Raw genomic sequence first — 15,573 nt, 5'->3', positions numbered from 1 at the left:
GCGGCCATCTTCGTCTGCGAGGAGGGTGCTGGCGAGGCGCAACCCTGGGGGCAGGCTGAGAGGGAGGGGGACGCATCGTGCCCGGGCCACGCGCACCGGGGCCTGGCCGTCGTTGTGGCCGTCCGCCGTGGTGGGCGTCTCGCTGGGGGCGGCGCGGCGGTCACCGGATCGGTGGCCTAGTCACGCTGGTCGCTCCCAGGGATGTGCTGGACTGTATCCGGGCTGTCGTTGCGCTGGCCGGTGTTGCGCGTGGCGAAGGAGGTAGGGGTGGCAGACTTGCACGTGGGTTGCAGGAGATCACCTACTCGGCCATCTTCGGCACACCCGTCCGTTGGCGAGCAAGGCGCCACCTTGCAAGCCGCGGGTACATTGGCTGGCTCTTGCCTGGCACAGGGGTCAACACTTGCGTCTCGAGCGTCACGTCACACCCACTGACCGTCACAAGTCGCTCCGTGGGGGAAGGACCTAATGGACGCAGTGGACCTCCAGCAGGATGCCAATCCCTGCCGGCGGCGTGGACGCCCTACTGAGCTGGACGGGCGCGCTGCTGTCGCGCAGGACGAGTTGGTCGTGCGGCACGTCCAGGGTGTGGACGTGGGCGGCCGCGAAGTCTGCGCGGCGCCATCGCACACGACGAGCGGCACGATGACGCCGGTCGCCAGCGTGGCCGCAACCCGCCGAGGACCCTGGAGGACGCTGCTGTTGGTGCGCCGACGAAGGCTCCTCGAGCGGCGACAGGGGCGGTGCGGGGGTCCGGCGGGAGGAGGACTCGTCGAAGGACTGTGAACTCAGCGCAACTCAGCGCCGGTGTCTAGGATAAAGCGGCACTGCTTACCTCGATGAAGTCGTCGACCAGCCATGTGCCACGCTGAAGGCGGGGATAGCCGTGCAGCGGGTTGGCGGGCGGGCGCCAGGCTGCCGGTAGCCGGTGTCGTGGCCGGCGACACGGCTAATTGCCGTTTCCCGCCTGGGAGTCGCGGGGGCGGGCCCCTTGGACGTCCTGGCGGCGGTCACGGCGCTCGTTGTATCGGTGGCCATCGTCCCGACGGCCCACGGCGGGAGGCGTCACCTGCCTTGCACAGTGGTGGGCTTGAGGATAGCGCGCAGCTCGCTGAGCAGGTCCAGGTCCCGGCGGCCTCTGCTGTCTGATTCCGAACACTGCTTCGTCGCTCTGTCTCTCTCGCACCTTACAAGCTCGCACCCCTACGGGGAAGTCCGGGAGCGCGGCGTCGACACCCACCTTCAGGAAGGGGCTCCACTGAGAATCCAAACGCTATGAGTATAGCGTCAATTGGTGCAATGTAAAAGCATTGCACATGAAGTGCAATGCCTCCCATTTCCCATGCATTAGCATAGGGCCTTTTCGGGAAGCATTGCACCAAAGGTGCAATATGGCTGTGGCATTGCACGTATGGTGCGATATCACAGCGCATTGCACCATACGTGCTATACTCATAGCGTTTGGAATCTCAGTGTCGTCTGGCTGCGGAAGCCGCATCCCCTGGGAGGAATGGGGGAAGTCCAGAGCAGCTAGCCTCCAGGTATCCGCCGGGCCGCGCTCCGTCATTCTCTAACCTAACCCACGCCAAGGCCGCGAGGGAAGTCCAGCATCAGCGCCCTGCTTAGCTCGGCGAAGGCGCTTTGCTGGTGCACCGGTAACCCCGTTGACGGAAAGGTGTTGCGTCGCTTCGACCAGCAGCATGCATGTTGTGCGATGTGGTACCGTCTCGTTCACCGCGCATATAGGCGTCGCCTAAGCCCTTTACCCTGAAGGCGGCGAAGTCAGGATGGGCTCGCTTCGGAGTTGTGTATCGCGCGGTTCGTCCGTAAGGTATGTTCTCGATCGAAACGCGTTATCGCTGTTGGGTTCGGGTACTCCTTTCCGCGCGCGCTTCCACGTTCGAGCCGTGCGAGCCGGTGCGAGCCTCTTGGCGGCCTCTGTGTGTGTGGGGGGCGGAGGGGGGAATTTGGCTACGGGGGCCTTAAGCCCCCTTCTGCTCTTAACGAAACGCATGCAGGCAATTTGTCTTACAATCCGCCTGCAAGTAAGCAAAAGTTGCGACATGACCGCCGACTAGGCGGTTCCCAAAACGCCTAGTTAAGCTGGACAGCCACTAGGTGCCAATCAGTCATGTAACAATTGTCACCAGGCAAAACTGTCTAGAGACGGTTTACCGTCCGGGGCACACTCGCGGGTTGGATTCAAAGCCGTGGCCGAGTAGGTCGTCGACGTGGACCGCGGGGGCCCGCCCCGGGACAGCGCCGAGGCCGTGGCCGTGTGGGTCGGGTCGTCGAGGTGAACCTCAAAGGCGCAAAAAGGAAGGTCCCACCGGGTAGCCGATTTGTTTTCAGCAATACCTTTTTAGCAGATGATTCCTTTACTACTTCAAAACATACCTAGAACAATACAAGACACTTAAAGGTGTCAGCTAGCTTTTACTCGAGAGTCCAGAAACCAAGGCTGTATCCTGGCTGGCAGGCGGTCCCACCAACGGGCCGCGTCGTGCGGGCCTGCCTACCCTGCCTCTGCAAGGGGCCTGGCTGGCAGGCGTAGAGTCCTGGACTCTACATGGCGCCTGCCTGCGCTGATTCCGAAGGACCGCTTCATCCTTCTGTGCCTCTCACACTTATGGGGCGTCCCGTATATGTACGAGAGAGACAGAGCGATGAAGCGGTCCCTCGGAATCAGTCAGCTTGCTCTGTCGGTGCCGTTGCCTGGCAGCTAGCTGCATTCTTCGCGCACAGCAGCGCGCGAGAAGCCATGCCCAACTTCCAGCCCCCAGAGCCGATGCCCGTGTCAGGGTACGCCTGCGAGTGCTGGGTGTTGGTACGTCACGACCAACGGAATGCGTCCGAAACAGCGAGACTTATCCCCGACCTCGCTAATGCATCCAATCTTGCAGGAGCGCCTCGAGCAGGCTCAGGGGGAGGTCGCCATGTGGCAAACCACCTTGACGATGGTGCGGGAGGCGAATAGTGAGTGTCGCAGCCTTCTTTCACGTCCACGGTCGCCTGGTGCTGGTGGTTGAACTGGTAGTCGTGATGCCCACACCCAGGGGCTGCCGCCCAGCGTCCCGCCCCATCGCCTGGCGGCCTCCCGGCGACACCGGAGGAGGGCCCGCAGTACCCTGGAGGCGCGCTGCGCGGCCTCTCCTCCAACACCGCGAGCACCACGAGGACCACGAGCACCGCGGGCACCACGAGCGCCTCGCGCACCGATGGCCAAGGAGGCCGTGGCCGCCGTCGCACCACGGGGGCCTCGGGTTCGAACCAGAGGGGCCGGGGACCCAGTGGACGCGCAGGATTAGTTCCGTGTCGGCAACCCCTTGGCCGCACAGCGAAAACAGCAGGAAAGAAGCCGTGGAAATAACAAGTACCAAGTCCGCGCCGGGCGAGACTGCCCTTCCCGGTCGTCCAGGAGCTCCAGCTGCTGGGGGTCTCCTTCGAGGCAAGGAACAACGGCTTGGTGGCGACCAACTAGCCTGGCCGAGTGGGAGAGTCCGCGCGAGGCTGGCCGACGCCAAGCTGTGGAACTTGAACGCGATGCAGCACGTGTGGCACCTGGCCTCGATCGTACATACAAGCGTCAAGCATTTTGGCGACGTGCAGGTGTACTTGGGATGGAGAGATAGGGGATATTCTAAACCTTTACTTAATCAAGCGCATATTATGTAAATTTGCCTTCTGCAAAAGTCTACCTCTTAAAATTTTAAATAAACTAAACGATGTTTGTAAAAAATTTTTAATAGGGAAGGCCTGGTTTTGTTAAAACCACAGTCATAATATTATATGTTAATCTATGAAGAGTGCCTCTCTTCCTCAGTGTTTTGTTTTTAAACCTAGATGTCTTTTCTAACTGTTTCAATTTGCACTGTTGTGTGCGAAAATAAGAATACTGAAAAACTGAAAAAGTGCAGAAGCATTCAACACTGGCAACGTACTCGTGTACCGTACTCAGAGACTCGACTCAAGACCCTGTCTTGCAGGAAAGCAAGAAGGGAGCAGTGTTTGCCGCGTAATAAAACATCTCCATGACTGAAACAACCCAGTAACAACTATTTCTCCTAAAAATAACTCAAATTATATAATATAAAGTAACTTGTCGCGAGAGCTCTTATTAAAAAATATCTCCAAAGTGAGATGTGGCCTAAATTCAAATTCAAACTTGAATGGTCTACCCAATTCCTCATACATGTTGTATGAGAATAAGGTTACTGATCCTGCGCGTGGAGCTGTCAGCAGCCTGCCTATAGTGTCTCAGCCAGCTGGTACAACAGAAAACAGAAGGTAATATGCTTATCTGTCAAGTCGTTTTCGTACATTCAACAATCTTTTATAGGTTTTATGTGAATGGAATCAGTCATTAATAGAATGTAACTTTGAAAGAACTGTGATTTTCATCTAAATATTAGATCTTAGTACTTCTAACCTACAGTAATTAGCCCCCATCTCATCTTAAGATGTAATTTGTTATCTGTTTCTTTTTTATTTTGTGTTGTTAAGGTACATGTTTGACTCGTTTTAGTACCTTATTTGCTCATTTGTTCCACAGGTGGCTTCACTTAGGTTATGGCTGTTGATCTTGACTCGTCCCAACCCACTCAAACAGATATTTTGAAGGCAGCTGTAAATATTTTCCATTGTTCCGTTTTCTGTCATGGGCCATATTTTATCAGCCCCAAGTGGCCGATCTGCAGACCCGTGGAAGTGGACTGCATTTGGCCTGAAAGTGAACTCGGGAATTATGGAGGAAAGTGTATCTACATCTGTGATACTGCTGCATTTGAAAGGCTACAAACAGCACTTAAAAGAGTGGTTATCTATGGCAGAGGACTGGCCTGGCCACATGTGAACCTTTCTAGTAAATGTCCTGCAGTTGAATGGCTTATGTTTCACAATGACAGTGTTGTATCACCTCTACAATCCACAGTTCCATTGCCCAAAATATGGTGGGACTTGCTTCATTTGTTCTATTTTGCAGTTTTGACTCTTACAACAATTTTACTTTTCAAAAATATTTTCTAGGTTTGTGATATCCCAGGATTTTCAAGGTATTGTGGATTATGTGGCATCCGTACATAGCCTTGTCCCGTCAAGATCAGCTGTCACCATCAGATGTCGATTTGGAGTTGCAATGACTAATGATGATAACTCTCTGCATGCCACACAAGCAAACGCATCATTGACCTCAGTTAGTTTAACATTCCTTTATTAATTTATTTATCAAGTAATATTCTTCAACTGTAATTGCATTTTCATTTTATCTCACTCAGATTGTAATGCATCCGGGTGATATTATCACGTCATTAATTCCATCTTATTATCCTGGGAATTGTGCAAAATATCCCTTTTTTCCAAATTCTTCCTCCATCTACACCATGTGGTAAGGACTTAAAAGTTAATATTTGTAACCTTGATGTGATTCAAAGTTTAACTTCATTTTTATTTTCCAAAGCGTTGCTGACAGGTACAGTGTTAAAAACTGTATCAACAATATTATCCCACCATTAATTGATACGCAGATGAAGAATCACATCTCATTTTATGAAGTCCCTCAGTTTTTGAAATCTATGATTGATGATGTGCTCCGAGTTAAAAATACCAATACTGAAGGCATTGTTCCCCTATGTGATGATGTAAGTTTCAAACCCAAATTCATTTGTTATTACACACTTATCTGGTTGCAGTTTGACACCCTTCTGTTTTTTTTCATTGTTCAGATTATCATCAAAGACGAACCACTCATCAATGAGATGAAACTCTCTGAAAAGGATGCTATGAGTGTTTCAAGGAAATCAAGTTTGTCTCTTTGTATGGCCCATAATTATGCATCTCAAAAACTCCCAAAAAAAGGCTCTACATTATCAAGTAACAATAACTTTGGAAGGCTTTTGCAGTGTCCAAAATGCCCAGCAGCATTTAAATTTGGACCCAGTGGCAGAGGCTTACATCTACTAAAGAGCCATGTACTTGATCGCCACAAAAAATTCAAAGACCATTGTTTATTAGTCATTCAAAGAAAGTATGAAGCCATGCCAGAAACCTCCCTTGCTGGCAACAGAAACGTTCAGCCTTAGCTTCTATGACTGAGATGCTTTTTGGCGTACACCTACCTTGTTTACTTATTTATTATACTGCCAACAACTCATTGTTGCACAAATCTTCTTGAGTACTTTACTTTGCTCTTAGTTAAGGGGAGGTTCTGGTGAAAATGCTACTTTCTACTAAATAGGTCCCACTGTGAAAATTTGTTAAAAATTTGATGTCTTATCAAGTATTTATTAAAATTTTTCATTGGGGAGGCACATTCTATGCCCTGAACCCAGTCGCAGAGCCTTTTTCTCCCATTTAGGCTATAACTTTAAAAATCTCCTTGCGCATACTATTTTGTCGTAAAAGGTTGGCTTAGACATTTTTCACTTCTTCGATTCATTTTTTAAAAATGCCGGCATGCACATCTCAAAATGTCAATTGCATTTTCATTCGCAAGCTTTCTAACCAAGCATTTCACTGTAATTGATCAAAAATGTACAAAATACACAAATTTTAGGAACTTTTCAGCTTAAAAAGCTAATAATTAATAATATAATGGAAGTATTGAGCTATGCATGCCGGAATCTTTTGAAAATGAATCGAAGAAGTGAAAAATGTCAAGGTCAACCTTTTACGACAAAATAGTATGCGCAAGGAGATTTTTTAGGATACAGCCAAAATAGGCTCAAAAAGACTCTTCGACTGGGTTTACAGCCTGGCATGTGCCTTCAAAAGTCAAATTTTAGTCTCCTCAATGAAAAATTTTATATTCCGAACAAAGTATGACTGTAGGTTTCATTTGGAAAATGGCAACATTTTCACCAGAACCTCCCCTTAAATTTGAATGCTTTATGCTTTGAGCAGATGGCACTCTTATTTCAAATAGTGCTTTTGATGTTTGGTAGGGTATCAAGGTGAGAAAAGTGCATCACCAAAGGAGCTGTTATCTTGACTTTGACCCATCCCTCGACCAGTTATTTCAACTTAACATGAAAATCTGAGAGTGAAATCACTGCTAAATGAATGTAGAGGCTTGTGCAGTACATCATAAGGGGGCACTTTTGTTCCCCAACCTACCCTATCATTCACATGCAGAGAAAATTCTTGTTGAGGACAGTTGTTCTTAATTTGAATAAACTAGTAGGGGTAGGTTGGGGAAGAAAAGTACAGGGTAAGAAAAGTACACCCCTCTTCTGGCCTACTGCTCCAGCCCATGACATCGATGTAACAGTGTTTTCACACTCAGATTTTCATGTTAAGTTGAAATCACTGGTCGAGGGATGGCTAAAAGTCAAGAGATCAGCTCCACAAGGGTTGTGTTTTTCTTACCCTGTACTTTTCTTCCCCAACCTACCCCTAAAGGGTTAATTTACTCATGAGTCATGTGCTTGGTCAACACAAAAAATTCTAAGACCTGCATGTATCAGTCAATGTTGTTGTCTAAATAAATCTAATTTATTGCAGACATAAACCTGATACAGAATTTATCACAGACATGAATACAGTGTCATGAACATAAATAAAATAATATATACCTATGAAGTCAATGTTGAAGCCTCCCATGTTTCTGATTTTACATGTAGAAGTTGACTCCATCTCTGAGATGTAGTCTTGTGTACAGCTATGGTTGCAAATTGTGCTTTTGATATGTAATATATTACCTATGCAATAAAAGTTCGGGTGTCTATTACCCTGGTATATTCTTGGAATTTTCTAGTTTTCAACTGAAGTTGTAGGTGTTATGATTAGATGAGTTGTACTTTTAGTAAGTAAGAAATTTGTCCCAAATCTCAGATCTACAGTAAGAGATCCGATGTGTACTTAGTACACAACCGTGGGAGTCCTGCAGATTTGTGCTTCTATGTACATTCGCACAGGTGTGAACTAAGCACACATTTGATCCGGTCGTGCAAATTACCACCTACTTCATATAGAACAAAATCAATTAAATTAAATTTCTTGAAGAAGATTACAGATATTATAAAATTTTAAGTACATTTTAACTAGCATTCTCTGTTAGAAAAATATGAATATCTCAGTTTAAAATCTTACTAATATCCTTATGCAACTATCCATAGTTATCTGTTTTAGTTAACCTTGCGACTGCTGCACTGTGCCTTATGTTTTCTTCTCTTACAGTTTTCTAATTGAAGGATTTGTTCAATAAATTTTGAGTCTTAGAAATATGTTTAATTGAATGTTGATTTTATAGTTTTAATTTAGTTTCTGTTGGATGAACTCCTTCGCACCCCACTCCAGGACTGTATCCGGTAAAAAGATGAATAAATGAGTCATGAGGATAACTAATTACTAGATTATATTATTTCAAACACATAACATATAAACCAGAAAGATGAGCTAAAATAAGACAAAATGTATTGTTATTTGGTTTAAAAAAATGGAAGGACAAAAAATTGTGTCTACATCTTTTGGCTTTTACTTCTGTTTCTGTGCTGGCAAAACACTGCATGTTGCTTTGTGCCTATCCAAGTGGAATCTAGACCCTCTCACAAATGACCCACATATATTGCACATTTTTCCGTGGGTTGTCTTGGGCTTCCAAGGTGGATACTTAGCATCAATGATGCGGAGAAGGCGTAGCATGTCTGTACTATGATTCTTCTTCACATGTTTTTTTAGTCTGTCCAATTTATTTTGAGTAAAAGTTGATGAGCAATCTGGACACTCCAAAGTCCTCGATCTCATTCCTCCTCTTGATCCTCTATTCACAATTTTGATAGAGGTGTGAGGTGTTGCAAGAGCAGTAGTTTTTACATCTTGCAGTTCCATGGGGTGTCCCGGAGGGAAAATAAGGAATGTTTCATTCTGGTATGTATCTAAGAGATGCGGCTTACAGCTCTTCAATACATTGGTGAGATCGAGGTGCACCTGATTGAGGCTAAAAATAAAATCAGTAAATTAGTAATTGGAAAAAGAACTTGTATTATTTTGAGAAAGTAAACAGACGTACTTGCAACTACAAACTGGAGCATAAATGGCTTCTTCGACCCAGTCAGGATCGCCAAAGTTACTTGCAACAGCCAAATTATTTCCCATATTACCTCCTGAATGCAATGCAAACGGGAATGTCAGAATGAAATCACCAGGTTTTTGCACCACCTGGCAAAAAACAAAATGTCTCAGATCTTCTTGCACATTTAAGGATGCCTTGTCCATGGTGTCACATATACGCAGAACTTCATAATGATTATATCCTGCATACATGGGAGACCACAGACTTGACTTTACTTCCAATAAATAAAATTACGTTAGTCAGAGCTGAACATGAGTTACTTAATTCTACAGATATCAAGCACATGTTTCTTCTTTATAAGAAAGGAAAACTAAATATAGAGGATGCGTTTTCACTGTTTTGCAACCCAGTCTTTCGTGCATAGCTCTTTCAAAGAAAAACACAGTCTTTTGGTCAAGACATTTAAAAAGTTCTCAGAAGAAAAGAATCATTACAGTTATGTATGGCACTCCGAACTTCTGCTTGAATAGCTCTGGGTCTACAAGAAGGCATTTGTGATCCACAAGGACGGCTCGGCAAGATGAGTGCGCCTTATGAATTCGTGACGAAGAAGCAATCTTGTCCACAGTGCCAAAGTATTTAGGTGGAATTGCAAACCTGGTGATACAAGAAATTCAAATACAATAAGTGGAAATTCCAGGTTAAGAAAATTCAAGTGCAGTTTCTGACTCGAAATAAGGGTACAAACTTACCACAACTTACTAGCACCTTTCATTAAATAATTGATGCTCCATAGGGATGCATCTTCAATATGCCATGGGAAAATTGAATGGGCTGTACCAGAATACACATAGGGATATGCAACCCCATCATATTTTTCATCAATGAGATCAAGAACTGTTCCTAACTTTGACATTGAGAGTGAATCACAAACTCTCAATGACTGGCGCCGATCAAGCTGGATTCCACTTCCATAAAGAACTGTTGACACTTTCTTTCCATTGTTATTTGTCCCTTCACATTGGTCATTTGATTGCGCTGACTCTCGGATTACATCAAAATAATGCTTCCGAATGCAATCAATTCCAGAAGTGAGAGCCTGAGAACTAAACAAAAACCAACTGTTATTTCGACAGACAGTCAATATACCTTGTCAGTGACAAAAAAAAATAAGAGTTTGAAGCATACCAGCAACTTTGATCTTGATTGATATAGCTTGCTTTGTTGGTTGCTTCTTCAACAAATTTTTTTCGCTCCTCATCTGTGCAAACACCTCGCACCACTTGATAAACATCATCATGGACTGATGCCCTAAATACTAATTGTGCATCTGGGATGTATGAAAAGACACGCTGCTTCTCTTGATAGATTTTTTCTTTGAACTTCTTCTTCATTAATTCTATAATTTTGTCAACATTTTCATTATCCTTTCTGTCCTTTGGGTTTAACCGAAGCTGGAAAAATTGATAAGTAAAATTAACCACATTGAATGATTACCCACATGGGATGAATATAATTATTGCACGAAAGGTACAGTGGAAAAAAAATGATGCCGTTTGCAGTTGCAGATTATTTGTTTACCTTCAAAATGCCGGTGTCGTGCCCATAACCTTTACTTCTTATGTGGGAAACGAGCCCTGGAAAGTCTTTCAAGTGATCTGAGTTAACGAGCAACATAGGGCACCCGTTCTCGTCATTGACAAAGCATGAATCGCTCGGAAGCATTGTAATGGCAAGGACAGTAGCCAAACAACAATAAACTACAAACTGGAACTGAAATCCTCCTCAATAAAGAAAAGACGACACTGCTTGATGACACTAAACGCAGCACCCATTGTACATGCTTATTCACAGTTCAGTTCTGCTTATACACAGTTCACAGACAGTAGACTGTACTTAGCTACAAAGTACTCAGCTACCAAATGGGATTTCACCAGAGTAAACCACCGAATTTTGAATAACAAAGAGTAATTAACATACAGTTATTTTCCCATATGTTGTCATGGCTACTGCCGATGAAAAAAGGCAAGACAAATTATTACATTATGATTTGCCTACATGATTTTGTCTGAGCTTTACAGCTCCCCTGTTTGCGCCACACAAATCTCCAGTCTTATTATTTTCATTAATAAAAATATATCAATATTGCGACAATGTCCGCAGTCTGAACAAATAATCATTATTCATGCCCATCCTGGATGAAGCATTTGTGATACATGACACGCCCTGCTGAGTCTTCTTTGATAATTTATTTATGTGTATATATTTTCTTACAGAGCTCAACCCTGTTATGTCTTATCACCAGTTCAATTGAGGGAGATGTGGGCATTTGACAACCTGTGTGCCAGTGAAACAATGCAAATTCCCCTCAGACACTGTAAAGAAATTGAAGATGAGTCAACAGCAGGTACGTTTTTATTTCTACATTGAAATCAACGAGTTTGTTTCAGTCAGATTGAAAGCTTAGTCTTAACTGTCTAAATTGTATTTTACTGTAGAGTAAAGTGGCAAGGTTGTTGATTTTCTAAAATTCATATTTCTACTGCTTTTTCAGAATTTTGTGGTGCTACTTCTGAACAACTGATGCTTATGAAACAATGTGTAAGGACCATGTGGGAAAAAGCATCAACTGTTTTGGAATTCTTCACTGAGGAGAGCAATCCCGATCTTGGATTTCGCATACGTGCCAAGAAATCACTGCCCTTCTCCATCAAATTTTTAGAACGGGATTATGTTGAATTTGGGTGGACAGCATCATGCGCTCCAGTGACAAGTAAATGCTACCATCTCTATGAGAGAAGTCCAATTCATGTGGCTGGATATTTAGGTGGACCATTGTCATATCTCAATTGGAAAGGAAAGCATCCAAACACTACTGTGACAAAGTCCTACAAAGGTCCAGAATCATTCTCTGTGTACATTAAGTCATCGCCCATGAAACCAGGAGATGAGCTTTTCTGGGATTATGGCTCTCCATCGCAGTTGCCTGAGTTTGGGAAATGGTTCAACGATAAGGTAATGTCATGTGAATGTGTTCAATTCAAGTTTGTGTGCTATGGATTCAAATTCTTTAATTTGTGGTTTTACTTGTCCAGTGCTGTTCTATCATACCATCAAATGATATAAGATGTGATCGATCATTATTGAAAACGTTTCATCAAAACAATCTCAAGTACTTAAACAAGGAGTGTTGTGTGCTGTGCGGAAAACCATTTAGTGTTTCCCCCAGTGGACGGATTCAGAAGAAGCCTCACTTTATTGACAGCCATGCAGACTTTTTGGGGTCATATTGGGATGGTATTGAGACCTTTGACCATGAAGTTGATGGGCAGTTAGTCCTGCGGAATGCAGACACCTTGAACAGTTTACTTGCAAGTCTTGCAAAAATGAAATGGAAAGTCATACCTGCCTGCAATGTTTTTACTTTGAGGTGAGGAAGGTCTGAGGTAATGTGAGATATTTTAACGAATTCTGGCCAATAGATTTTCATTGAATGTAAAGTGCTGTTTTTGCAGGGAGAGGAAGAAATTTGCATCCTCTACAAAGCGAAGTCAGATTATGGGTGAATTCTTTAAGCGTTCGCAGCTGTTGCGTGAAGCTGGAACTTTAGCCGTACGAGGCACATCACTGCCCTCAGCTTTTGAACACTTATTTCCCATTCAAACTTCAACATGGGGAAATCTACGTTGGAAGAATGGCTCACAACCAAAGCGAGGGCATTATGGGATACCTAAAGACATCTCAGAAGAACATGAACAGGAATCTGCCAAACAAGTTCAGCAATATGTACTTCAGATAGTGGCTGGAGGTTCAGATGGTGTTTTTGATGAAGCTGCTGACTGAGTCGGTTTAAGAATGTTAAAATTTAACTTTAAGTAACAGGTTTATTAAAAGGCAACCGCCAGAAAACTGAAAGCCAACTAGGTAAATCACAACGTACTTGTCAAGAGTGTTGAGAACCAGGAGCAAAATAAAAGGAAGTGAAGTTATTTAAAATAAGTAGTGTTTTTATTTCCATCACTCTGATCTACCTGCCTGCTCTGTCAAGATGATATCTGTACGCAGAATAAAACAAATCAGCAGCCTGATTTAAGAAGTTTTGAACTGTGACATTTCTATTTCTAAATACATCATTGTCAAATTCATTGCACAAATTTTTTATCTGGGCGTCTGCAAACACTGCCTGCCATCTACGAGACCTCCGGGCTACGCCTCCCATGTCCATTAGGTCCACATTGAGATAAGCATTGTGTTCCAGTCGGGCTAGGGCTGCGATGAAAGCATAGATGTTGGGCCTGTAGGCCCCAACGGCTGTTCTCAATTGCTTGTTATGACTTTCACAACAATTATTTGTCCGGTGCATTGAATTATACAGGTTCATCCAGTACCTTCGTCTTCCATTGGTGATCCATTTGGTTTCAACATAGGTGAAAAATGGCCGCAATAAGTACGCAATGAGCACATCAGTTTGCAAAGCTTCAGCCCTCAACAGGCCAAGCCCAACTAAAAAGAAGCGTCTTGGTAACAGGGCAATTCCACACACTTTCCTGATTATATCAAACATGTCAGGCAATGATTGCCTGAACTTCAGTAGTCCCAACTGCGCTACTTTCCTGACGTAGGCTCGACATAGATGCCAAAGACAGCCTTGGACCCTTGCATCTATAAAAGAAGACAAAAGATGAATTGTTAACAACTCAAATCCTGATAGGATGCAATTAACTTTCTGTTGCACTCTATCTTACTAGGAAAGGCTTCCTGCCAAGCTCGTTGTTGTGGCCACTCCCAGTCAGTAACGATTACACCAGGTTGAAGATCAGGACACAACCGCTTCAATAAATGAATTACGGCTCTATAAGCCGAATACGTCCTCTTCTCCATCAGGACCCATCCTATGGGAATTACCTTAAACATGCAAAGAGATCAGGTACATGAGTTAAATGTCACATTGCGAGTAAGCCAAAAGGGAGTAACTTTTAAGATAAAGTCAACTAAGAAGTAATTTTCAAAAATTTTAACAATCTGCATCAATTTTACAAAGTTTGGGCCCTCTGAATTATCATGTACCACCAGGAATTTTAACCACTACAAATTTACTCCCTTAAAATATTTTTCACTTACTGCATTTTGCCAGGGAGTGACAAGAACAAACACTTGACTTGTGGGTGGCACAATTGGGCGGGCCCTGAAAGTACCATCTGACTGAAGAATGCTTATTCTTCCAGCGAAATCTCGCATCCTTCTGGACATGAAGACAACATTGTGGCTACCATCCAAAGCAGTTATTGAGCCAGCATAAAGGTTGTCATCTCCATCGACAGTGCTTGAAATTTTCGCCCATCGTCTTTGAAGAAGCAGTTGCGTCACTTCAGAGAGGGTGTCAGGGATCTGAGGAAATGAATCCATTCGGGCTTTGTACATGGCATTTCTCAGACGCCTCATTGTCATTGTACACCTGACTCTTCGGTGGTACCTGAGTACAAGAAGGACAAAGTAAGACTAAGGTGATAAGATTCTTATTGTAGAGTGACGCAGTTCTAAAAAGGTTGTTCATATAAACTTACCGCCGATCACTCCTCGCCTTGTCGAGTATCTGCTGATAAGACACGTACTTTGCATCTCTGCATTCGTCAAGCACATTCTCCCGGAAATGCCTTTTGCTGACCAAGTCCCGATCTGGAGGATGGTTGTGAGGGTTAGAGTGGCGAAAGGCACCGCCAAACCTCATGATCGCTCTGCCTCTACAATTCAACTTGTCATAGAAGACGCATCGGAAATACAATGAGGACGAAGTTTCAGTATTGAAATGGTAGGCGTGAGACCCATCTCCCAGGTGATAATAGTGAGACATGCCTCGGTAGCCATTCTCTTCAATAAGCCTCACAGCCCGTACCAGGTCGCCTGCGAGGCACAGGCCCACCAAACAAAGCCTGTGGAATAATTAAAACGTCAAATCTGCATCAGAATCTAATTTTAAAAAAGCCACTACAGTGATACGCACACAACTGCCATCGCCATCGCCACAAAGATTATTCTCCCGCCATCCTTGGACTAAGTACACTAAGTAGTCCAAACGCCATCCGCAATGGCGTGGTCGCAGTCTGCGCATGCTCAGATTTCCTTACTTCTGTTGTTCTTCTTCTTTTTCCGCTTCAAGTTTTATTGGAACGGAAGTAAGAAGAACGACACAAAGGGAAGCTAAAAAAAGACAGTTAACTAGCAAAAGGGTTCAGTATGCAGTCGATGAAAATTAGAAGATGATTCAAGGCACTCTCTCCTAATCCTTTCATTTTTCGGAATCGGATTTCGTTGTCAACGTTTGCCTGCCTGTAGGAAGTTCCGGGAGGGGGGCGGAGACTCGGTTGGTGGGTGTGTTAGGGGGCGGTTCGAGAAGCTACAAGTTCCAAAAAGTTCAGCGTTCCCTCCGTTGGAGCCATGTGTGACTGAATCGCTGTGGTAGAAAGTGGCAGAAATAATCGCATCGGTGAGTATCCTACGTAATCGTAGGTGAATCTAGTGTCGTGGGTTCAATTCATACATCCACTAATTGATGGCATCCTGAGATT

At 44.5% G+C, this 15,573-nt stretch overlaps 4 protein-coding genes across 4 annotated transcripts; 2 read left to right on the top strand and 2 right to left on the bottom strand.

Moving 5' to 3' along the window:
• Nucleotides 1-3,851: 3,851 nt before the first annotated feature.
• On the top strand, nt 3,852-6,288 carry LOC117650478. The gene is made up of 6 exons (XM_034393937.1): nt 3,852-4,287; nt 4,553-4,949; nt 5,026-5,191; nt 5,274-5,383; nt 5,456-5,636; nt 5,721-6,288. The coding sequence occupies exons 2-6, from the start codon at nt 4,570-4,572 to the stop codon at nt 6,075-6,077; spliced, it is 1,194 nt and encodes a 397-aa protein (XP_034249828.1). The 5' UTR covers nt 3,852-4,287; nt 4,553-4,569; the 3' UTR covers nt 6,078-6,288.
• Nucleotides 6,289-7,856: 1,568 nt separating this feature from the next.
• Nucleotides 7,857-10,684, bottom strand: LOC117651144 (lysine-specific demethylase 4A-like). The gene is made up of 6 exons (XM_034394946.1): nt 10,589-10,684; nt 10,196-10,461; nt 9,760-10,113; nt 9,502-9,664; nt 9,005-9,153; nt 7,857-8,932 (listed from the first exon to the last, which is right to left on the bottom strand). Exons 1-6 carry the CDS (start codon nt 10,682-10,684, stop codon nt 8,470-8,472), a joined length of 1,491 nt encoding a protein of 496 aa, XP_034250837.1. The 3' UTR covers nt 7,857-8,469.
• Nucleotides 10,685-11,101: 417 nt separating this feature from the next.
• LOC117650477 lies at nt 11,102-12,965 on the top strand. The gene is made up of 4 exons (XM_034393936.1): nt 11,102-11,414; nt 11,562-12,022; nt 12,103-12,437; nt 12,523-12,965. The coding sequence occupies exons 1-4, from the start codon at nt 11,327-11,329 to the stop codon at nt 12,848-12,850; spliced, it is 1,212 nt and encodes a 403-aa protein (XP_034249827.1). The 5' UTR covers nt 11,102-11,326; the 3' UTR covers nt 12,851-12,965.
• A 69-nt stretch (nt 12,966-13,034) lies between these two features.
• LOC117651143 lies at nt 13,035-15,255 on the bottom strand. The gene is made up of 5 exons (XM_034394945.1): nt 15,009-15,255; nt 14,572-14,937; nt 14,129-14,480; nt 13,753-13,912; nt 13,035-13,669 (listed from the first exon to the last, which is right to left on the bottom strand). The coding sequence occupies exons 1-5, from the start codon at nt 15,023-15,025 to the stop codon at nt 13,035-13,037; spliced, it is 1,530 nt and encodes a 509-aa protein (XP_034250836.1). The 5' UTR covers nt 15,026-15,255.
• Nucleotides 15,256-15,573: the final 318 nt, after the last annotated feature.

The sequence above is a fragment of the Thrips palmi genome, unplaced genomic scaffold, assembly GCF_012932325.1.
Source record: "Thrips palmi isolate BJ-2018 unplaced genomic scaffold, TpBJ-2018v1 HiC_scaffold_5, whole genome shotgun sequence".
Taxonomy (NCBI): domain Eukaryota; kingdom Metazoa; phylum Arthropoda; class Insecta; order Thysanoptera; family Thripidae; genus Thrips; species Thrips palmi.
This window is presented reverse-complemented; position numbering and strand designations above follow the sequence as displayed.